The 23,305-nt window shown below is 43.3% G+C and overlaps 1 protein-coding gene across 8 annotated transcripts; it reads left to right on the top strand.

Annotated features, from left to right (window-relative positions):
• Window positions 1-2: 2 nt before the first annotated feature.
• cenpe (centromere protein E) lies at window positions 3-23,085 on the top strand. Of its 8 annotated transcripts, XM_036935814.1 has the most exons (65): window positions 3-232; window positions 523-632; window positions 721-810; window positions 1,381-1,499; window positions 1,581-1,700; window positions 2,521-2,602; window positions 2,708-2,775; window positions 2,857-2,931; window positions 3,021-3,072; window positions 3,192-3,279; window positions 3,367-3,496; window positions 3,604-3,723; window positions 3,827-3,979; window positions 4,078-4,219; window positions 5,148-5,223; window positions 5,315-5,621; window positions 5,723-5,779; window positions 5,864-6,031; window positions 6,257-6,331; window positions 6,456-6,524; window positions 6,627-6,758; window positions 6,887-7,064; window positions 7,179-7,333; window positions 7,682-7,975; window positions 8,074-8,220; window positions 8,304-8,417; window positions 8,498-8,581; window positions 8,701-8,817; window positions 8,909-9,085; window positions 9,128-9,172; window positions 9,246-9,353; window positions 9,443-9,664; window positions 9,769-9,831; window positions 10,382-10,480; window positions 10,632-10,793; window positions 10,890-11,111; window positions 11,214-11,309; window positions 11,406-11,489; window positions 11,576-11,692; window positions 11,783-12,004; window positions 12,102-12,185; window positions 12,274-12,495; window positions 12,578-12,673; window positions 12,762-12,845; window positions 12,932-13,048; window positions 16,623-16,844; window positions 16,927-17,022; window positions 17,111-17,194; window positions 17,281-17,397; window positions 17,481-17,708; window positions 17,893-17,976; window positions 18,065-18,160; window positions 18,420-18,500; window positions 18,613-18,750; window positions 19,950-20,144; window positions 20,235-20,450; window positions 20,562-20,774; window positions 20,886-21,089; window positions 21,179-21,355; window positions 21,456-21,568; window positions 21,721-21,818; window positions 21,909-22,044; window positions 22,137-22,495; window positions 22,595-22,648; window positions 22,850-23,080. In XM_036935814.1, the coding sequence occupies exons 1-65, from the start codon at window positions 177-179 to the stop codon at window positions 22,927-22,929; spliced, it is 8,589 nt and encodes a 2,862-aa protein (XP_036791709.1). In that variant the 5' UTR covers window positions 3-176; the 3' UTR covers window positions 22,930-23,080. The 8 variants fall into 8 exon arrangements, with proteins under 8 accessions (XP_036791709.1, XP_036791708.1, XP_036791707.1 ...); XM_036935813.1 differs by having other exon boundaries at window positions 8,909-9,172; window positions 17,487-17,708; window positions 22,850-23,085; XM_036935812.1 differs by having other exon boundaries at window positions 8,909-9,172.
• Window positions 23,086-23,305: the final 220 nt, after the last annotated feature.

The following is a 23,305-nucleotide window of genomic DNA, read 5'->3' as shown; positions in this document are numbered from 1 at the left end:
CTGTAATATGCAGCCTTCCGAATTATGACGCCGTCCAATGAAAACAAAGGATAAGACAGTGCGCACATTTTCAAACTCAACTTTTGAATCTAGCCAGAAAGCTAACGTTATTCATCGAGTGAAAGGTATTTAGTTAGCCTCCGGGGAAAGGGACTTATTTTTGTTTTATATATACAATGGCAGAGGAATCTGCTGTCAAAGTCTGTGTACGGGTTCGACCTCTGATAGAAAGGTGAGGCTATTTTCTGAACTTTTTAAATATAGCTAGCTGGCTTACTACCTAACGTTAGTAAAGAATAAGCTAGCAATTGTGAGTAACGTTAGGGATCGTAACATTCGCTAGCTGGTTAGCTCTGGCAGATGGCTATTTCATCTAACGTTAGCTAGTAAGCTAACAAAGCCAACGTTGGAAAATGTTGTGGTTTATGTCAGCTACATTGTATAATAACTGATACATTTGAGAAATTAGCTTGCTAGCTTTATCTGCGGATATCTGTCTAACGTTCGTTACATTCGTCGTAGGGAGGAAACTGCTGCAGAAAGCGCTGAGCCAGTCAAGTTTTATTGGAAAGCGGATAAGAAGACAATTCATCAGGTCGACGATGGAAATCTTACCAAGAACTTCAGCTTTGGTGAGTTTTCAAAAAGGCGAGAATGAATGCTGTCTGTGTCTGAACGTGTAGGCGAATAACTTCTGTGTCTGATTTGTTTCCCTGACAGACCGTGTATTTAGTGCTGAAGAAACAACTCTGCAGCTGTACCAGGAACTTGCAAAGCCTCTTGTTGTCTCCACTGTTGAAGGTTATAATGGTAAAGGAGGGACACATTATCTTCTCAGATTACAGTATTTTGACCATAACTCTATTATTTATTTTTCCAGGTAAGTTGACTGAGAACACATTCTCATTTACAGCAACGACCTGGGGAATAGTTACAGGGGAGAGGAGGATGAATGAGCCAATTGTAAGCTGGGGGTGATTAGGTGACCGTGATGGTATATGAGGGACAGCTTGGGATATTAGCCAGGACACCGGGGTTAACACCCCTACTCTTACAATAAGTGCCATGGGCTCTTTAGTGATCAGAGTCAGGACACCCGTTTAACACAGGGCAGTGTCCCCAATCACTGCCCTGGGGCATTAGGATATATTTATTTTGACCTGAGGAAAGAGTACCTCTACTGGCCCTCCAACACCACGTCCAGCAGCGTCTAGTCTCCCATCTAGGGACCGACCCTGCTTAGCTTCAGAAGCAAGCCAGCAGTGGTATGCTGCTGGCTATATGAACACTATTTAGTAACACTATAGTTGTATTTGAAATCTCTATTGGGTTAACTTGTTTGTTGACATATATATTAAGTGGCATACATTATTTTCTCAGGAACAATATTTGCTTATGGACAAACTTCATCTGGAAAGACTTTCACTATGATGGGGAGTTCTCTTACTCCAGGAGTTATACCCCTTGCCATGGAGGATGTCTTCCAGACGATAAAAAATGTGAGTAGTAGTAGATCGTTAATTTTCTATAATATGCACGTGTTTAGTGTTCTAAGTGGTTTGCTTTCATTTTTACTTTAGTGTCCAAAAAAGGAGTTCCTCCTGAGGGTGTCATACTTGGAGATCTACAATGAAACAGTGACAGATTTGCTCTGTGACAGTTGGAAAAGGAAACCTCTAGAGATCCGAGAGGGAAACAATGTAAGTTTGATGGATATATTGTAAGACAGTATAACTTTTAGACGATAATAAAGATATGACTGGGGTGTATTCATTACACTGATTCTTGTGAAAGATGTTTCTCAAAGTGAACAAAACAGGGATGGACCTACATATCCCATTCATAGACGCTAACTACCTTTTAGCGCCTATTGACGTCAGTATCTTCTGGACGAGGGAGTTTTGTTAAGAGTCCCAACGCTCTTTCTGAATGTCAAAATGCATCACTTGCGGTACAGTTTTGAAAACATGAGGAACATATCTTTCATATCAGCAAAAAAAAGGTTAAATTACTACACCATTTTTTATGGTTAGTGTTCCCACATGGCCATATCTCCATGTTACAGCACTTGTTTACAGAAGACTGACAAAAGGCATAGGCGGTCACCTGTGTTAATTGGCAATCTAGCGTGCCCCGAACACCTGTGTAAGTGTAACAGGAGGAAGTATACTTCGTCAACTGGAGGCACACAGCATATGGATCTGTGCAAAACTGATTCAGTAGGTGCATATTTTTTATTTGAAAGATTGTTTCTTGCTGATATGAAAGATAAGGGGCATATCAGCATACGTTTCAAAACCGTTTCTAGCGACGATTATTGATGTTTCCAAACATTAAAACACAGCTTCATAATTGTAGTTAATCTCCAGATAAGGGTTTTCGAGACCTTGAACCCATCTTAATTTGTCCAATAAAAACTATTTTAGTTGCAAAACAGAAAGTTTTGCAACTTTTGGACTAATGTTTACAACCCTGGTATTTTGAATGGTGGAATAAATGGTGAAATGCCTGTCTTTGCAGAAAAATGTCTATGTAGCTGACCTAACTGAGGAACTGGTGACATCTCCTGAGCAAGCCCTTGCGTGGATTAGAAAAGGAGAAAGTAAAATACTCTTCCTTATTTCATCATGCTAGACTAAGTACAGTCTATGTATTGCTTGAAGAACATACTGACACTATTCTATTTGATGTTAAATGTATCTGCTAGAGAATCGCCATTATGGAAAGACAAAAATGAACCAGCGAAGCAGTCGTTCGCACACAATTTTCCGCATGGTGAGACATTTTGTTATACATCACAATAGACAATGTATTTCTGGTATCTGTGCTGGAGATGATGCTGATGCTTTTTCTTAGATCTTGGAGAGTCGTGACAGGGGTGACTCTGCATCTGGTGAAAATTCAGACTGCGCCATTATTGTGTCCCATTTGGTAAGCTGCCACAGTCAAGTGTGTTTTGTGAACTCAGATATGGGTCTTCCATTTTGTATTTTTTCTTACCAGTCTTCATTTTCATGTAGAATTTGGTTGACCTGGCTGGGACTGAGCGAGCAAGTCAAACAGGTGCTGAAGGTAAGTGGTTTGATACCTGTGCTAATGTAACAACAGTGTGAAATATCGGAATCTGAACAGACTTCATTTGGTGGTCGATTTCAGTTGCTTTTGGTATTTTTTGACATCTGATATTGTAGGTACACGTTTCAAAGAAGGATGTAATATAAATCGCAGCCTGTTCACCCTCGGTCAAGTGATCAAGAAACTGTCTGATGAAACCCAGAAGTAGGTGTTAGTTATTTATACTTTTTTTAGCTTAACTTATGCCATGTGTTTTAAAGTTCACTAATGTAATTTTATCCATACTTTCAGGGGTTTCACTAACTACAGGGACAGTAAACTCACCCGCATTCTCCAAAATTCCTTGGGTGGAAATGCAAAAACTGTCATCATCTGCACCATCACCCCAGTTACTCTGGAAGAAACACTTAGCACTCTTCAAGTGGGTGACTTTTTTGTCAGACTTCCATCTTAAATCCTTATTTTTAAATGTTTTAATGTAAGACAAATGTTACATTTTCTAATCAACTGTCCATCTCTACAATCTAGTTTGCTAGTGCAGCAAAGAACATGAAGAATGACCCGCATGTCACAGAGGTTTCTGATGACGGAGCCCTTCTGAGAAGATACAGAAATGAAATTGTAGAACTCAAGCGCAGACTTTTGGAGGCAAGTCTACCTGTACCGGCTATTGGGGTTCTTTAGAAATGTTGCCGGCTCTCCTTCAAGTATTTGCAAATTCAACTTTTTAATTTTTGTACACTGCCTTAAGGTCTCATCAGTCACTCAAACAACTGCGACAGAGAAGGAGACTCTGTCCCAGATTTTGCAAGAGAAGGATCAGCTCCAAAGAGAACAAGAAGACCGGTATAAGAATTTAACCAAACTTCTAGTCACTTCGGCAAACTTCGTTACCATCAAAAAGGTAGACTTTTAGTGCCTTGCAGATAAGTATATGATGCTTTATTCCTTTATTTTAGTACCTATTTTATTTTTTATGTTTAATCATGTCTGTTTGTAAAGATGCCGAAACGCAGGGTTACGTGGGGTGGAAAACTGCCATCACCAGCCTTCCACCATGCTGGAGAGTCAGATCTAAGCTTTGCTGAGCCTTTTCTCAAAAAGAGAAAAGCTGATATGTCTGTCTTGACAGAGCAGAATGAAGGTAAGTACGCAATGGTATTAAGTATATTTTTCCTATCTCAGGGATAGCTTTTACTCTGCTATATACAGTATGCTATATTTTACCATACGCAGTGCTTGACTCAATGGAGCAGGGGCTCAACGGAGTGGAGTACCGGCACTTAAAATGTTCTACTGCTTGAGCTCCTGCTCCTCTTATAGAATTTTAGATCAAAAGTATTGTGTAGCAGTCCTCCCGAGTGGGGCAGCGTTCTAAGGAAATGTATCGCCGTGATAGAGGCATTACTACAGACCCAGGTTCCTTCACGGGCTGTGCTACCGGCCATGGCTGGGAGTTCCATAAAACGGTGCACAATTGGCCCAGTGTCATCTGGGTTAGGGGTGGGTGGGTGGGTTTTTACTTGGCTCATCGCGCCCTAGTGACTCCTTGTGGCGGGCCGGGTGCCTGCAAGCTGACCCAGGTCGCCAGATGAATAGTGTTTCCTCCGACACATTGGTGTGGCTGGCGGGTGTTAAGGAGCGCGGGTGACATTTCGGAGGACGCATGACTCCACCGTTGCCTCTCCCGAGCCTGTTGGGCTTGAAATTGGGGAGAAAGTACACAAAATAAATTGTATATTGTGGCGCTCCTGTACCTTTTTTATTATTTGTTTTTCACCTTTATTTGACTAGGCAAGTCAGTTAAGAACACATTCTTATTTTTAATGACGGCCTAGGAACAGTGCCTGTTAACCAGAACGACAGATTTGTATCTTGTCAGCGCGGGGATTTGAACTTGCAACCTTTCGGTTACTAGTCCAACGCTCTAACCACTAGGCTACCCTGCCGCACCTAAACAGTACCAGCACCCAAAAGTAGTACCGGAACCTATTTCAGTCTAAGTCGAGCACTGGCCGTACTGGTACATGAATCCTGATCAAGTGCTTGTTTTTTTGTTTGTTTATTCACAGATGGCGAGGAGTTCGATTCTACCTTTGACATGGAGATGAACCAGAGCAATCTGACCGTGCGGGGTTTTGCAGAAAGGTGAACATGGACTATTGCCATTTTATCTTTGCACATTCCTTACGGCTTGTTGTCCTTCATACTCATGTTCCTACATTCTCTTATTTTCTAGTGAATTTTTATCTCCAAACCAACTGAACAAATTGTCTGAGAAGGTGTCCTGTCTGGAGCTCCAGCTGGAAAATGAGACTCAGCAGAAGCAGGAGGCCATGGAGGAAGTGGAGACATTTCAGAGGCGGGTTGTGGAACTGGAGAAGCAGCTAGAAGAAAAGTCACTAATGCCTGCTGATGCACAGTTGGACAATGAGACTCAGCAGAACCAGGAAGCCATGGAGAAGGTGGCTACTTTCGAGATGAGGGTTGCTGAACTGGAGAAGCAGCTAGAAAATTCTCAAATGCCTGCTGATGCACAGGAGCAGGTTGGTGATCGCCAATTCCTTCTCACTGTTTTATTGTACAGAATGTTGAATCCTTTAATCTAAATGAAAAACATGTATAACTATCATTTTTTTTTTTACAGATGAAAAGGGGATTTGAAGAGACCATTCAACTCTGTGAGACGTTGGTGTCTGAGAAGGTATATAGCTATTTTTATATAGTATATGTATATATATTTTTTTTCTTCTGAATACTCTCACCTCACCATGCTGTCTGTTGACAGGAAATGGTTGCTACTGAGCGTGATTATCTCAAGAAGGAGCTCAACATCATAATGGAACAGACTGAAAAGTTGAAAAAAGAAAAGGCTGTACTTCTTCAGGAGATGGAGGAGAAGAAAGAGATAGATGAATTCAATTCTTTGGAAGAGGAGAGCAAAAGAGAATATGAGGTTATAGACTGCTGCGTAGATTGCCTAGAGATGTCAAAAGTTCTATAACCAACTTATTTCAATGTAGTAAAATTGGAATGTACTATGTATGGTATAAGCCAATTGCAAGCCCATAAATATCGTATCTTAGGGACTTATTAGAAGTCATTAAGATAACTAGCACTTCTGAAATGCTCCCTTGCTGGTTTGTAGCTTTGCACTCATTGGATTTTATTAACCCTACAGAAAGAACTACTGAATGACATTTCCTCCTTAAAGAAGGCCATGGAGGCCTCGGGACGCAAATCTCAAGAGCTTGAGGTAAAACTATGAAATGTTTAGGCAGAAGCAAAAAGCTGTATCTAACGAGTTGTCTTGTGGGTCTGTTGTCAATGAGTGCTGGGTTGCATGGCTGTTTGATTTGCCAAATCTGATCCATCCCTAGGCTAATCTGGTGGCAATGTCCGAGGAGCTGAAAAAGAAAGGCGACTGGGCAGAGGAACTACAAAGATCGGTACATTCATTTTTGCTAATTGATTTGTTCTTGACGTGTTCACAATGGTTGATGTTGCAGCACCACCCTGGTGTAACATAGCCATCATACTTTTCTCTTAAGAGTGACGTTGACTTGGTCCAACAAGTGAAGCAGCTGCGACGCTCTCTGGATGATGCTGAGGGGTTGAGCCGTGACACTAAGAAGGAGTGGGCCCACCTGCGCAGTGAAAATATATCACTCAAACAGAGGGCTGTAAGTTTCCCCTACTTCTGTGCCAATATGTCAGTTTGCAGCCTGTATTTAAATGTAAACTGCACTCCATAGATGGACCATTATCATGTTGTATTACCCCTAACGTTATGCTCTGGCCTTGCTTTCAGGTCACACTAACTGCTGGCTATGAGAGGATGGAAGCTCAGGTGAATGGCCTTCGACATCAGTTGGAGACAGAAAAATCGAGCTTCAAAAAGATGCAAGTTGACCTTCAGAGGGAGTTACAGGGAGCCTTTGAGGAGAACACCAAGCTTACTACTCTTCTGGATGGAAAAGTTCCCAAAAGTTTGTACTCTTGGTTGTCTTTTGTATAGTATTTCCTCTTCTCCAGCCTTTCATTTATTTGCCATGTAGTTAATGAATGACCTATCTAACATGGGGTGTCCTCTTTTTGCCTAGATCTTATAGACAGCATTGAACTTGAGAAAACAGTTGCTGACCTGAAGAAAGAGCTGGAGAAGTCTCATGAAGATGAGCGAACCCTACAAGCTAAGATCGAGGATTTGAGTGCACTGCAGGATCTTCCAGATAAAGTCAACAGTTTTATGAAGCAGGTAAACCTGTTTGATACGATGTAGAACAGTTCCCCAAATGTTTATAATTTGGCCGCTCAAGTATTGTAAATGTTTTATATATATATATATATATATATATAGTAAAAACACCAGCAAATCATGTTCAGCTGATTTTAATTTTGGAATTCTGTTCCAATGAGAGATGTATGTAATCAATGTTTTAAATGATTGTTTTGGGCTTCTTGCGGTCAATTTGTAGTCTACAAATTATGTTCTCGCCCCCTGACCATCCACCCAATAATTATTTTTTTTTATGCTCCCTGACGGAGAACAGAGACTTGTATTTAAGAAGTCCTATCTTTTAATTAATGTCCTCTGGCTGTTCAGGTATGTGATCTCACGGAGGACCTCTGTGCAGTCCAAAAAGAGAGAGACATGCTGGTGTCTGCTAAGGCCTGCAGTGAGGAGGAAGCTCATCAATTCAGAGAACATGTCCAGAGCTCCCAGGAGCAGCTAGTCAAACTTCAAGGTGATCTGAGCAAAGCAGAGTTGAGGGAAAACGACCTAACCCAGCAGTGCACCGACATCACTGAGCAACTGGAGACTCTCCGTAAGGACTTGGCGCGCTCCTCTCTGGAGAACAGTCAGCTTCTGACTACTGTGGAAGAGTCCAGCCTGAGAGTAAATTGGTCTTTGGTCCTTGATAAATCACATGATCTTGAATGTGTTTGTTGAATCTTCTATAAGGCTGTCCTCCAACAATGTGTTTTTTTATTTAGCTGAAGGAGAATGAACAGTATCGCGCATCAATTGAAGATCAATTGTGTGGAATGCAACAAGTCATGAAAGAGTTGGAGGAGAAGCTTGCTGACTGTGAATCATCCAAGGAAAAATATGACCATTTATCCCAGGAACACCAAGATCAGGTGCAGTGCCTCTCAAAACAACACATTTCAGCTGTCTCCTTACAGTAGGTATTTACAATTTATTTGGTTAATTTGTACTTCAGATAAGGCAGCTGAGTGAGGAGGTGATACAGGTCCAGGCAGAACTAAAACGGCAACAGCATCTGAACTCAGAACAGCAGTCATGTGCCCAACAAGATGATCAACATCAGCTACAAGTCAGTGTCTTTATACAAGTTATGGCCTGGGATCATTTTTAAATGGAAGATTTAAATTGTTATCTTTCTCATTTGCACAGATACAGGAACTACGAGCTGCATTGGAGACCATGACAGAGGAAAGGAGCCAGTTGAACAGTGACTTGCAGCAAAATATGGAAATGGTGAGGCCATGTCTGTGTTTTTGTTCATCCAACCACTGCACTTTGATGGTGTAGCTAACTGTAAACAAAAACATGGAAGTGACAGTTATATTAATGTGATATTACTCTCTCCTCTATAGGTTGCAGAGACTCAGGGACTTCTCCATTCCATCCAAGAGGAGCTCAGACAACAGAAACAAGTGAACTCTGACCTTGAGAGCCAAAGTTTACAGAAGGAGTCTCTTCTAGAACAGCAGGTTAGTTTATTTGACTTTCATTTGAGTAGTATGTTTCTTCAGTCGTTTTGTAATAAAACAATTAGATCTTACCTTTTTTTTCTCCTCAAAGATGAGGCAGCTGAGTGATGCACTTGAGTCTGGGCAAGCTGAGAGAGAGCGTCTCCTGTCTGAGAAGACAGACAGCTCTCAGAATCATGCAGAGGAGTTGGAGAAGCTGCGCTCTACTGTGACATCACTGACTGAAGAGAGAGACCAGCTCCAGGAGATACTGGAGGGAATCCGAGAGGAGAGGAACCAGCTCCAGGAGATACTGGAGGGAATCCGGGAGGAGAGGAACCAGCTCAAGAGAGACCTGGAGAAGAATATGGACATGGTGGGTGATTGATCGATTTAAATACACTATTTCGAAAATGCTCACACCAAGTTTACGTTTTATATTTTTGCAGATGATTGAAAATCAGGAGGAACTACGGGTGGCACTTGAAAAGATATACCATCAAGAGGAAAATATGAAGCCTACGAAGACTGCAAATCTAGAGGAGCTGCAAAGTCAGGTAAAAATGTGCTTTTACTTGCACAACAGAATTCATTGTCACATCAGTCGAAGTGTAGATTCTAATATGAATGCTAACCTACTCTTCAGATGAAGCAACTGAATGAGGAGCTTGAGTCTGTGCGAACTGAGAGAGAGTGTCTCCTGTTTGAGAAGACCAATAGCCTTCCGAATCATGCAGAGGAGTTGGGGAAGCTGCTCTCTACTGTGACCTCACTGACTGGAGAGAGAGACCAGCTCCAGGAGATACTGGAGGGAGTCAGAGAGGAGAGGAACCAGCTCAAGAGAGAACTGGAGGACAATGTGGAGATGGTCAGTCTGAGTTACTTTTATATTTATTGAAATCCATATTTTCTGCTTTTATCCTATTTTGTGTATCCACGTGATTTGACAGAATACATGTATTTGTTCAACAGCAACATCTGAACTCAGTACACCAGCCCCATAGAGAACATCAGGAGACTGACCTACGTTTGCAGGTAAGTCATTGTTTATACACTGAGTGCACAAAACATTAAGGACACCTCTTTTTATGACATGGACTAACCAGGTGAAAGCTATGACCCCTTATTGATGTCACTTGTTAAGTCCACTTCAATCTGTGTAGATAAAGGGGAGGAGACTAGTTAAATAAGGATTTTTAAGCCTTGAGACCAAGATTGTGTATGTGTGCCATTGAGGGTGAATGGCATGACAAATTATTTAAGAACTACAACGCTGCAGGTTTTTTCAAGCACAGTTTTCCGTGTCAAGAATGGTCCACCAAAGGACATCCAGCCAACTTGACACATCTGTGGGAAGCATTGGAGTCAACATGGGCCAGCATCCCTATGGAATGCTTTTGATACTTTGTCGAGTCCATGCCCCAACGAATTGAGGCTGTTCTGAGGGCCCAAAGCGCAGTGGGGGATTAACTCAATATTAGGAAGATGTTCTTAATGTTTTGTACACTGTATATTCAGGTGATGCCGAACACCATGGTTCAACTGTATTTGTTTATTAATTATTGCTTTACATTGTTGCCGATAGATGCAACTAGAGGCAGTGAAGGAGTTAGAGGAGCGACTGGAAGCTGTTAAAGAGGAGCGGAGCCAGCTGAAGACTGACCTTCAGGACAATGTAGACATGGTGAGGAAATATTATACACTGCGTTATTCATAAGAGACGTGAGATTGAAATGTGCTTGTTGCACAAAGATTTTAATCAGTAATCTGCTCTTACTCTACTTTTTTGAAATGTGTGCATGTAAATGCAATTCATTTTTTAACCATTGTTTTAGATGATTGAGAATCAAGAGGAACTAAGGGAGGCTCAAGAGAAGATCAAATCGCTACAGGGGAAAATCCAACGACTTCAGACTCAGAATGCAGATGTTGAGACAAGATTGAACAACAGAAATGTTCCAGAGAATACGTCCTGTCTAGGAGAGCTGCAAAACCAGGTGAGGTTCTTAGTCAGTTGTCGCCACGATGTACTACCTAAATGCAACCAATGTGTAGGTTGAATATATTATTTATCTCCAAAACCAATCACAAAGATAAGGCAGCTGAATGAGGAGCTCAAGTCTGTGCGAGCTGAGAGAGAGCGTCTCCTGTCTGAGAAGACAGACGGCTCTCGGAATCATGCAGGGGAGTTGGAGAAGCTGCTCTCTACTGTGACCTCGCTGACTGAAGAGAGAGACCAGCTCCAGGAGATACTGGAGGGAATCCGAGAGGAGAGGAACCAGCTCAAGAGAGACCTGGAGGACAAAGTGGAGATGGTGAGTCGTAACTGTTTTACCCTTAGGAAGGCCATTTTTGGTGTGTAGATTGGCGCATCAAGCCGTGAGTGGGGATGTAAAACGAATATGCGTTCCCCCTAGATCATACAAGTACATACAGAACCTAAACATCAGCAACATCTGAACTCAGAGCAACAGACTGAGAGGGAACATCAAGAAGCTCAACTTCAGCAGCAAGTTAGTCTCTGTCTATGACTTTATATGGTGATGTTAGAATATTGTTGAAACACTGGATAAGTTTAATTTGTATTTAAATGTTTAACTTTTGTACAGCTACAGCAGCTAGGAGAGGAACTGGAAACCATGACACAGGAGCGGTGTCAGTTGAAGGGTGACCTGCAGGAAAATCTGGAGATGGTGAGGCCATAGCCAAATGTTCTCCAGTTAACCAATCCTCTGACTTTGAAGTGTGCTCCAAGTCTAACACTTTAGCTTTATTCTAGGCTGCAGAGACTCAGGGACTTCTCCATTCCATCCAAGAGGAGCTCAGACAACAGAGACAAGTGAACTCTGACCTTGAGAGCCAAAGTTTACAGAAGGAGTCTCTTCTAGAACAGCAGGTTAATACCCTTTTTCCTTTTTGACATGTAGCCTCTTCAGATCACATGCATATTGATGAAACATTTCACCTGTTTCCCCCCCTGATAAAGGCTAAGCAGCTGAATGAGGAGCTTGAGTCTGTGCGAGCAGAGAGAGAGCGTCTCCTGTCTGAGAAGACAGACAGCTCTCAGAATCATGCAGAGGAGTTGGAGAAGCTGCTCTCTACTGTGACCTCACTGACTGGAGAGAGAGACCAGCTCCAGGAGATACTGGTGGGAATCCTGGAGGAGAGGAACCAGCTCAAGAGAGACCTGGAGGAGAATGTGAAGATGGTGAATGATGGATTACACAGAATGTTTAGACAATGCTCACACTAATTTCAATCAGAAGCTTTTTATATTACAAGATTACGTCTTATATTTTTTTCAGATTGAAAACCAGGAGGAACTACGGGAGGCACTTAAAAATATGAAACCTATGGCGACTGCAAATCTAGAGGAGCTGCAAAGTCAGGTAAAATGTGCTTTTACTTGCACAACAGAATTCATTGTCACATCAATCGAAGTGTAGATTCTAATATGAATACTAACCTACTCTTCAGATGAAGCAGCTGAATGAGGAGCTTGAGTCTGTGCGAGCAGAGAGAGAGCGTCTCCTGTCTGAGAAGACAGACAGCTCTCAGAATCATGCAGAGGAGTTGGAGAAGCTGCGCTCTACTGTGACCTCACTGACTGGAGAGAGAGACCAGCTCCAGGAGATACTGGAGGGAGTCAGAGAGGAGAGGAACCAGCACAAGAGAGACCTGGAGGGCAAGGTGGAGATGGTAAGTCTTGACTTAAATTCTACAATCACAATTGTTGATTTTATTACTTATTTGACCCATGAATATGTTATCTTCAAACCAGTCCATCAAAGTCCAGGAGGAGTTGAAACAGCAGCAACATCTGAACTCAGAGCAACAGACTGAGAGGGAACATCAAGAAGCTCAACTTAAGCAACAAGTTAGTCTCGGTCTATGATTTTATATGGTGATGTTAGAATATTGTTGAAGCGCTGGATAAGTTTCATTTGTGCTTAACTTTTGTACAGCTACAGCAGCTAGGAGAGGAACTGGAAACCATGACACAGGAGCGGTGTCAGTTGAAGGGTGACCTGCAGGAAAATCTGGAGATGGTGAGGCCATAGCCAAACGTTTTCCAGTTAACCAATCCTCTGACTTTGAAGTGTGCTCCAAGTCTAACACTTTAGCTTTATTCTAGGCTGCAGAGACTCAGGGACTTCTCCATTCCATCCAAGAGGAGCTCAGACAACAGAGACAAGTGAACTCTGACCTTGAGAGCCAAAGTTTACAGAAGGAGTCTCTTCTAGAACAGCAGGTTAATACCCTTTTTCCTTTTTGACATGTAGCCTCTTCAGATCAAATCAAATCAAATTTTATTTGTCACATACACATGGTTAGCAGATGTTAATGCGAGTGTAGCGAAATGCTTGTGCTTCTAGTTCCGACAATGCAGTAATAACAAGTAATCTAACTAACAATTCCAAAACTACTGTCTTGTACACAGTGTAAAGGGATAAAGAATATGTACATAAGGATATATGAATGAGTGATGGTACAGAGCAGCATAGGCAAGATACAGTAGATGGTATCGGGTACAGTATGTACAAATGAGATGAGTATGTAAACAAAGTGGCATAGTATAGTATAAAGTGGCTAGTGATACATGTATTACATAAGGATACCGTCGATGATATAGAGTACAGTATATACGTATGCATATGAGATGAATAATGTAGGGTAAGTAACATTTATATAAGGTAGCATTGTTTAAAGTGGCTAGTGATATATTTACATCATTTCCCATCAATTCCCATTATTAAAGTGGCTGGAGTTGAGTCAGTGTCAGTGTGTTGGCAGCAGCCACTCAGTGTTAGTGGTGGCTGTTTAACAGTCTGATGGCCTTGAGATAGAAGCTGTTTTTCAGTCTCTCGGTCCCAGCTTTGATGCACCTGTACTGACCTCGCCTTCTGGATGATAGCGGGGTGAACAGGCAGTGGCTCGGGTGGTTGATGTCCTTGATGATCTTTATGGCCTTCCTGTGACATCGGGTGGTGTAGGTGTCCTGGAGGGCAGGTAGTTTGCCCCCGGTGATGCGTTGTGCAGACCTCACTACCCTCTGGAGAGCCTTACGGTTGAGGGCGGTGCAGTTGCCATACCAGGCGGTGATACAGCCCGCCAGGATGCTCTCGATTGTGCATCTGTAGAAGTTTGTGAGTGCTTTGGGTGACAAGCCGAATTTCTTCAGCCTCCTGAGGTTGAAGAGGCGCTGCTGCGCCTTCTTCACGATGCTGTCTGTGTGAGTGGACCAATTCAGTTTGTCTGTGATGTGTATGCTGAGGAACTTAAAACTTGCTACCCTCTCCACTACTGTTCCATCGATGTGGATAGGGGGGTGTTCCCTCTGCTGTTTCCTGAAGTCCACAATCATCTCCTTAGTTTTGTTGACGTTGAGTGTGAGGTTATTTTCCTGACACCACACTCCGAGGGCCCTCACCTCCTCCCTGTAGGCCGTCTCATCGTTGTTGGTAATCAAGCCTACCACTGTTGTGTCGTCCGCAAACTTGATGATTGAGTTGGAGGCGTGCATGACCACGCAGTCGTGGGTGAACAGGGAGTACAGGAGAGGGCTCAGAACGCACCCTTGTGGGGCCCCAGTGTTGAGGATCAGCGGGGAGGAGATGTTGTTGCCTACCCTCACCACCTGGGGGCGGCCCGTCAGGAAGTCCAGTACCCAGTTGCACAGGGCGGGGTCGAGACCCAGGGTCTCGAGCTTGATGACGAGCTTGGAGGGTACTATGGTGTTGAATGCCGAGCTGTAGTCGATGAACAGCATTCTCACATAGGTATTCCTCTTGTCCAGATGGGTTAGGGCAGTGTGCAGTGTGGTTGAGATTGCATCGTCTGTGGACCTATTTGGGCGGTAAGCAAATTGGAGTGGGTCTAGGGTGTCAGGTAGGGTGGAGGTGATATGGTCCTTGACTAGTCTCTCAAAGCACTTCATGATGACGGATGTGAGTGCTACGGGGCGGTAGTCGTTTAGCTCAGTTACCTTAGCTTTCTTGGGAACAGGAACAATGGTGGCCCTCTTGAAGCATGTGGGAACAGCAGACTGGTATAGGGATTGATTGAATATGTCCGTAAACACACCGGCCAGCTGGTCTGCGCATGCTCTGAGGGCGCGGCTGGGGATGCCGTCTGGGCCTGCAGCCTTGCGAGGGTTAACACGTTTAAATGTCTTACTCACCTCGGCTGCAGTGAAGGAGAGACCGCATGTTTTCGTTGCAGGCCGTGTCAGTGGCACTGTATTGTCCTCAAAGCGGGCAAAAAAGTTATTTAGTCTGCCTGGGAGCAAGACATCCTGGTCCGTGACTGGGCTGGATTTCTTCCTGTAGTCCGTGATTGACTGTAGACCCTGCCACATGCCTCTCGTGTCTGAGCCGTTGAATTGAGATTCTACTTTGTCTCTGTACTGGCGCTTAGCTTGTTTGATAGCCTTGCGGAGGGAATAGCTGCACTGTTTGTATTCGGTCATGTTACCAGACACCTTGCCCTGATTAAAAGCAGTGGTTCGCGCTTTCAGTTTCACACGAATGCTGCCATCAATCCACGGTTTCTGGTTAGGGAATGTTTTAATTGTTGCTATGGGAACGACATCTTCAATGCACGTTCTAATGAACTCGCACACCGAATCAGCGTATTCGTCAATGTTGTTATCTGACGCAATACGAAACATCTCCCAGTCCACGTGATGGAAGCAGTCTTGGAGTGTGGAGTCAGCTTGGTCGGACCAGCGTTGGACAGACTTCAGCGTGGGAGCCTCTTGTTTTAGTTTCTGTCTGTAGGCAGGGATCAACAAAATGGAGTCGTGGTCAGCTTTTCCGAAAGGGGGGCAGGGCCTTATATGCGTCGCGGAAGTTAGAGTAACAATGATCCAAGGTCTTTCCTCCCCTGGTTGCGCAATCGATATGCTGATAAAATTTGTGGAGTCTTGTTTTCAGATTAGCCTTGTTAAAATCCCCAGCTACAATGAATGCAGCCTCCGGATAAATTGTTTCCAGTTTGCAGAGAGTTAAATAAAGTTTGTTCAGAGCCATCGATGTGTCTGCTTGGGGGGGATATATACGGCTGTGATTATAATCGAAGAGAATTCTCTTGGTAGATAATGCGGTCTACATTTGATTGTGAGGAATTCTAAATCAGGTGAACAGAAGGATTTGAGTTCCTGTATGTTTCTTTCATCACACCATGTCACGTTGGCCATGAGGCATACGCCCCCGCCCCTCTTCTTACCAGAAAGATGTTTGTTTCTGTCAGCGCGATGTGTGGAGAAACCCGTTGGCTGCACCGCTTCGGATAGCGTCTCTCCAGTGAGCCATGTTTCAGTGAAGCAAAGGACGTTACAGTCTCTGATGTCCCTCTGGAATGCTACCCTTGCTCGGATTTCATCAACCTTGTTGTCAAGAGACTGGACATTGGCAAGAAGAATGCTAGGGAGTGGTGCGCGCTGTGCCCGTCTCCGGAGTCTGACCAGAAGACCGCCTCGTTTCCCTCTCCTTCGGAGTCGTTTTTTTGGGTCGCTGCATAGGATCCACTCCGTTGTCCTGTTTGTAAGGCAGAACACAGGATCCGCGTCGCGAAAAACATATTCTTGGTCGTACTGATGGTGAGTTGATGCTGATCTTATATTCAGTAGTTCTTCTCGACTGTATGTAATGAAACCTAAGATGACCTGGGGTACTAATGTAAGAAATAACACGTAAAAAAACAAAAAACTGCATAGTTTCCTAGGAACGCGAAGCGAGGCGGCCATCTCTGTCGGCGCCGGAAGTGTCCATGCAGATCACATGCATATTGATGAAACATTTCACCTGTTTCGCCCCCATATAAAGGCTAAGCAGCTGAATGAGGAGCTTGAGTCTGTGCGAGCAGAGAGAGAGCGTCTCCTGTCTGAGAAGACAGACAGCTCTCAGAATCATGCAGAGGAGTTGGAGAAGCTGCTCTCTACTGTGACCTCACTGACTGGAGAGAGAGACCAGCTCCAGGAGATACTGGAGGGAGTCAGAGAGGAGAGGAACCAGCACAAGAGAGACCTGGAGGACAATGTGGAGATGGTAAGTATTGACTTAAATTCTACAATCACAATTGTTGATTTTATTACTTATTTGACCCATGAATATGTTATCTTCAAACCAGTCCATCAAAGTCCAGGAGGAGTTGAAACAGCAGCAACATCTGAACTCAGAGCAACAGACTGAGAGGGAACATCAAGAAGCTCAACTTAAGCAACAAGTTAGTCTCGGTCTATGATTTTATATGGTGATGTTAGAATATTGTTGAAGCGCTGGATAAGTTTCATTTGTGCTTAACTTTTGTACAGCTACAGCAGCTAGGAGAGGAACTGGAAACCATGACACAGGAGCAGTGTCAGTTGAAGGGTGACCTGCAGGAAAATCTGGAGATGGTGAGGCCATAGCCAAATGTTTTCCAGTTAACCAATCCTCTGACTTTGAAGTGTGCTCCAAGTCTAACACTTTAGCTTTATTCTAGGCTGCAGAGACTCAGGGACTTCTCCATTCCATCCAAGAGGAGCTCAGACAACAGAGACAAGTGAACTCTGACCTTGAGAGCCAAAGTTTACAGAAGGAGTCTCTTCTAGAACAGCAGGTTAATACCCTTTTTCCTTTTTGACATGTAGCCTCTTCAGATCACATGCATATTGATGAAACATTTCACCTGTTTCCCCCCAGATAAAGGCTAAGCAGCTGAATGAGGAGCTTGAGTCTGTGCGAGCTGAGAGAGAGCGTCTCCTGTCTGAGAAGACAGACAGCTCTCAGAATCATGCAGAGGAGTTGGAGAAGCTGCGCTCTACTGTGACCTCGCTGACTGGAGAGAGAGACCAGCTCCAGGAGATACTGGAGGGAACCCGAGAGGAGAGGAACCAGCTCAAGAGAGACCTGGAGGGCAAGGTGGAGATGGTGAGTAACTTAAATTCTCAAATTATTCTCAAGAAATAAACATGATTTATTTGACCCATGAATGTGATTTCTTTGAACCAGTCCTTCAAAGGAAAAAAACAGCCCAAGTCAGTAAAAGCCTCTACTCATCCAGGTGATGGTGTCTCATAGTTGCTTGTTTACTGTTTTGTCACATTTTGTTCAGATGCAGCAGCTAGAGGAAGAAGGCACACACATGAGAGATGAGAGGGCCCAGATTCAGGGAGACCTGCAGGAAAATATGGAGATGGTGAGTCAGAATTATTTATAGGCCTGTATTAGTTTTAAAATGTGTAATTTTTATAGAAATAATTTTTAAAAGCGTAATCTCGCCCCAGGTCATACAAGTCCAGAGGACATTAGAACAGCAGCAACGTCTGAACTCACAACAGCAGGCTGAGCACGAACAACACGAGGACAAACTTAAACAACAAGTGAGTCGTAGTTAAACTATATAAACTCAGCAAAAAACAGAAACGACCCTGTTTTTCAAAGATGGCTCCTTCCAGCTTTCATTAACTATCTGAAGAACAACCTTGAGTACAGTATAGACATGGTGAGTGTCTGTATGACTGTTCTGATCTCGGCGTAGATTCATAACGTGAGTGAGCCAGCAACCAAGCTTGAATGAGGGTTTGGTACATGTGGTTTTGGCTAAAATGGTTTTAAATGTTTACTTTGCATTTCCCTCAGATTAAGCAGCTGGAGGAGGAATGTAAAGGTTTCAAAGAAGGACAGTTTCACTTCAAAGTCGAAGCAGACACCTCACACAAGGTTTGTTTTTAATTGTATTGCATAACAAGTAATTCCTTCTGCTCTGTCTGAAATTGCTGTGGCATTTTTCAAATGATCCCCCCCCCCCCCCCCCCCCCCCCCCCCATTCCAGATGCTTAGTGACGCGAACGCAACCATCTCCATATTGACAGAGCAGATCAATAACCTGGAGCAGAGCACCAGCTGTTGTACCACCAGTGCAGGAGAGGGACTGTGTTCCAGGCTGGAAGGTTCAATGCAGAAGCTCCAGGTGGGCTGGAACTTGATTTATACTGAACAAAAAATATAAACGCAACAATTTCTAAGATTTCACTGAGTTGCAGTTCACATAAGGGAATCAGTCAGTTTAAATAAATTAAGCTCTAATCTATGGATTTCACATAACTGGGAATACAGATATGCATCTGTTGGTCACAAAAACCTTTTTTTTTTTTTTTAAATCAGAGATCAGAGAACCAGTCAGTGTCTGGTGTGACCACTATTTGCCTCATGCAGCGCGACACATCTCCTTCACAAAGAGTTGATAAGGTTGTTGATTGTGGAATGTTGTCCCACTCCTCTTCAATGGCTGTGTGAAGTTGCTGGATATTGACTGGAACACGCTGTCGTACATGTCGATCCAGAACATTCCAAACATGCTCAATGGATGACATGTCTGGTGATTATGCAGGCCATGAAAAAACTGGGACATTTTCAGGTTCCAGGAATTGTGTACAGATCCTTGTGACATGGGGCCGTGCATAATCATGCTGAAACATGAGGTGATGGGGGTGGATGAATGGCACGACAGTGGGCCTCAGGATCTCATCACGGTATCTCTGCATTCAAAATGCCATTGACATAATGCAATTGTGTTTGTTATCTGTAGCTTATGCTTGCCCATACCATCAACCCACCACCATGGGGCACTCTGTCTGTTCACAAATTTGGCATCAGCGAACTGCTTGCCCACACAACGCCATACACATGGTCTGTGGTTGTGAGGCCGGCTGGACATATTGGCAATTTCTCAGAAAAGACGGAGGCAGCTTATGGTAGAGAAATGAACATTCAAATTCTCTGGCAACTACTCTGGTGGACATTACTGTAGTCAGCATGCCAATTGCACGCTCCCTCATCTGTGGCGTTGTGTGACAAAACTGCACATTTTAGTGGCCATTTATTGTCCCCAGCACTAGGTGCGTGCACCTATGTATTGATCATGCCGTTTCATTAGCTTCTTGATATGCCACACCTATCAGATGGTTGGATTATCTTGGCAAAGGAGAAATGCTCATTAGCAGGGATGTAAACAAATTTGTGCATGAAATATTATGTTTTTTGTGCATCTGGAACATGGAACCAACCCTTTGCGTTTTTTATATTTTTGTTCAGTGTATATTTCAAAATCTTTACAAGTTCTTAATTTGATGGCAGCATAATAAAAGCAGTTATTCTTTCCCATTGCAGGTGTCACTGGTGAGGCTCCAGCTTGTTATCAATGGTGCTTCTAAGCCTGGACATGGGCCCTTGGTTGATGTCACACAAGTTGAAGAAGTCATGATGCTGAAACTGTTGCCCCTTCTTCCAAAGCCCACACAAAAGATCTATAGCAATATCAATAGATCTACTGTCCAGATCACTAACACAGTGTGGGATACAAAGGTACGAATAATCACATCTTTGTCATAGTTGCTATTTAAAGTGTAACTGCAATAGTTAACCATTTTTGCTAAATTGAGTGAAATCATTTAGGTGCTGCTGAAGCTGTGTGCCAAGGATTACAAAACCCACATTGAAGCCCTGGTTCAGAATGACTTGGCTGTATTTGAGGAGAGGAGACTCCAGGACCTGCTCCTCTGTAGAGCCCAGGCACCCAGTCACTCAGTCAAGGTGGTTGAGAATGACCTCCTTGGAGTCTGGGACGAGAGACTGTCAGAGCTGTTGGACAGGAGAGAAGGTTACCTCCAGGTGGGTGGGCCTCACATTACTGCATAGTTGGGTTTTGTCTGTAAAATGAAACAGAAAATATATCTTTATACTGTATGTTGTGAAACTAATCATCTTGTATCATGTTCTAAGAAAATGAACAGTGTTTTGAAGAAGCTTGAGGAGAGCCTGGCCGCTCACCCAGCAGCAGTGTCAGAGGAGCTGAGGGCGCGAGAGAGGAGCAACGAGGAGCTGAATGCTCTATGCATGGTCCACTCACCGGACTCAGCAGCAGTGGAGAATTTCCTGGAGCGAGAGCTGGCCCGGCGCTCTGCTTTGGCACAGGCCAACACACTGGCTCTCCAGGTAGTTAACCCCATCAATAATCTCCAGTCTTAGTTACCACATACAGAATGACAATTATATCGCTGAGGTTGATCATGGTTTGTCTGAATGGTTTTTCCTCTTGCCTTGCAGGGATTGCGAGATGAGCGCTGTGGTTTGCTCAAAGAGCTAGGCGTGGTCCGAGCACAGGCTGACAGTCAGCTGAAAGAAGAGAGGAGTAAGACCTCTACTCTACTGCAGATACTGGAGCGTGCCTCCGTCAAGACTGAAGCTGACCTGCTGAGGGACAACCAGCAACTTACCCTGAAACGTCAGCAGTTGGATGGAGAAATCAAGGTACCATTTTAACTAGTTTTCAATCTCATGGGTGATTTCCATTTTTCTAAGTGAACCTAGTTTACAACAGGTATGTTTTGTGTTTGCAGGAAATGCAGATGAGAGTTGATCAGCTGGAAGAGGACCAGATCAAAGCTGCTAATAGTGTCTCAAACCACAAACAAGCCACCCAGCTACTACAAACTGAGCTTCAGGATGCTTGTGCACAAGTCAAGGACAGGGAGGGCTCCATTCAAGTCCTAAAAGAGAAACTCAGAGAGACTGAAGTAAGGTTTGGCGCAAGGTGGAATTTCACCCCTGAGCTTTTATTAGTATTTTATGTGGGATGTGTTCAGTACTGTATAAAGTTTTATTTTTGGGGTTTAGGTTCTGGCTAAGAGAAGAGCATCACCTAGTGCTCTTCAGCATGAAGAGCTGAAAGCTAAAGTTTTGAAAATGGAGTTGGAGATGACTGCATCGTCCTCTAAACACCAAGAAGAGTAGGGTCTAATTTATTTAATCATGCCCTCCTATGTCATAGAAATGTGTATTCTTTATTTGTCTGATTTGTACCACTGCTGAATTTGAGTATCTCTCCCGGAGTCATTGGAAAAATTGCATGTTTAGAACGTTCTGCATTTGTTCCCCTCAGGTTACTGAGGATGACGACGGTCCTGAACCACAAGGAGGACGCTCTGAGGACGCTGAAGGAGACTCTGAGAAGATCACAACAGGAGGAAGCAGAGTCATGTAAATCTATTCATAGAATTTGAGATGACCCCAAAACAGCAAGTTAATATTTAGATGAGCCCTAATTTGAGATGTTTAATTCTATTGCAGTCAATGAGGGACAGGATCTGCATGCCAGACTGATAACCGCCAGAGGACGCACGGTCCAAAGCAACATTCTCCTTGAAAAGAACAAACTTGAGGAGGAACTGAAAAGGCTACAGAGCAAAATTTCAGAATTGGAGAGGTGAAGATGGATCTGTAAGATTACTGTAATGCTTTCATGTTTCTTGTGAGCTCATATCACTGACCTCTGGTGTTTTGTCTCTGTTTTAACAGCCTTGTGTCCACTCAGCAAGGAGAGATCACAAAGTGGAAGGCTAGAGCAATTAAACTGAAGGAGAAGAAGAGGGACGTAGTAGACAAGCCTCTGTCTCCATGTACTCCTACAAAACACCGCCTTCCCATGAATTCTGAGCAGTTCCTCAACTCTCCCAAGAGGTTCCTCGACTCTCCCAAGAAGTTCCTCGACTCTCCCAAGAAGTTCCTCGACTCTCCCAAGAAGTTCCTCGACTCTCCCAAGAAGTTCCTCGACTCTCCCAAGAGCAAGTTCTTCGATGTCCGTCCAGGCTCTGAATCCATGTCGATCAACTGTCCCAAGCAGTTTTTTGATAACTCCAACCTTGGAACCATTCAAGGTAACTACGGTTAAATTTACTTGACTTGACCTTATCATTTCAGTTTGTATCCAGTCACCCAACACCAGTTGGCCTTAATGAAATGACATGTTTTACCAGAGGTTGCAGGTATTCCCATATCAGAAATTGAGGCTGCTGGAAGTGCAGAAGAGGGTAATTGGTGTAATCTATGTGTTTGGGATAAGTGTTATTGCTAATTGGAGCACAAACACCTCATCTGGCTGTTAATGTCACTTGTCACATACTGGTGTAATGGAGTGCGGTATAAGGGCTGGTAACAAAATTGTGGTTTCTTTGGTTCTGCATTGTTTTTTATTTAGTATTGTTTTGGCTGATTTGGTCTTATCTTTTCAGATGCAAGCGCAAGCGTGGATAAAAAGGACGAATTTTGGCCTCTGTCACCAAAGCAATCTGATGTATGCAAACAACAGTAAATGTTTTACCTAATTGTACTAATCATTGTCTATTTTTCAACGTTGGAAATATTTTCAATGTTTTTAATTGTATTTGTCAGTCAATTTTAGCTTTGATCCATTTGATTACATGTTTTATTGTTTAAAATAAAGAGCTGTTTCTTGAATAAGACTCAACTCAACCAGCTTTCTTTTTTGTAATATGACTTGCCATTTCAAATGTTCTGACATAACAGCAGATGGCATGCTCGCACTATTTTCATTAAGATTGTCCATGTTTTGACAATGGAGGATTTGAAATGTTCTCTATGGAAGGTGGTCTTGATGTTCAGTTTCTCCCATTTTAATTATTTTCAGACTATTTTGAACTAAAGATTGTCCATTCATGACTCATCAT

This window comes from Oncorhynchus mykiss, chromosome 11 (genome assembly GCF_013265735.2).
Source record: "Oncorhynchus mykiss isolate Arlee chromosome 11, USDA_OmykA_1.1, whole genome shotgun sequence".
Taxonomy (NCBI): Eukaryota; Metazoa; Chordata; class Actinopteri; order Salmoniformes; family Salmonidae; genus Oncorhynchus; species Oncorhynchus mykiss.
Note: the sequence above shows the minus strand (reverse complement) of the source record. Positions and strands in the feature narration are given on the sequence as shown.

Coding starts and splice junctions, on each gene's coding strand:
- cenpe (XM_036935812.1), top strand. CDS start 177: ATGGCAGAGGAATCTGCTGTCAAAGTCTGTGTACGGGTTCGACCTCTG. Junction 9,665..9,768: donor TGGAGGACAATGTGGAGATG/GTCAGTCTGAGT, acceptor TTTGTTCAACAG/CAACATCTGAACTCAGTACA. Junction 13,049..16,622: donor AGTCTCTTCTAGAACAGCAG/GTTAATACCCTT, acceptor CCCCATATAAAG/GCTAAGCAGCTGAATGAGGA.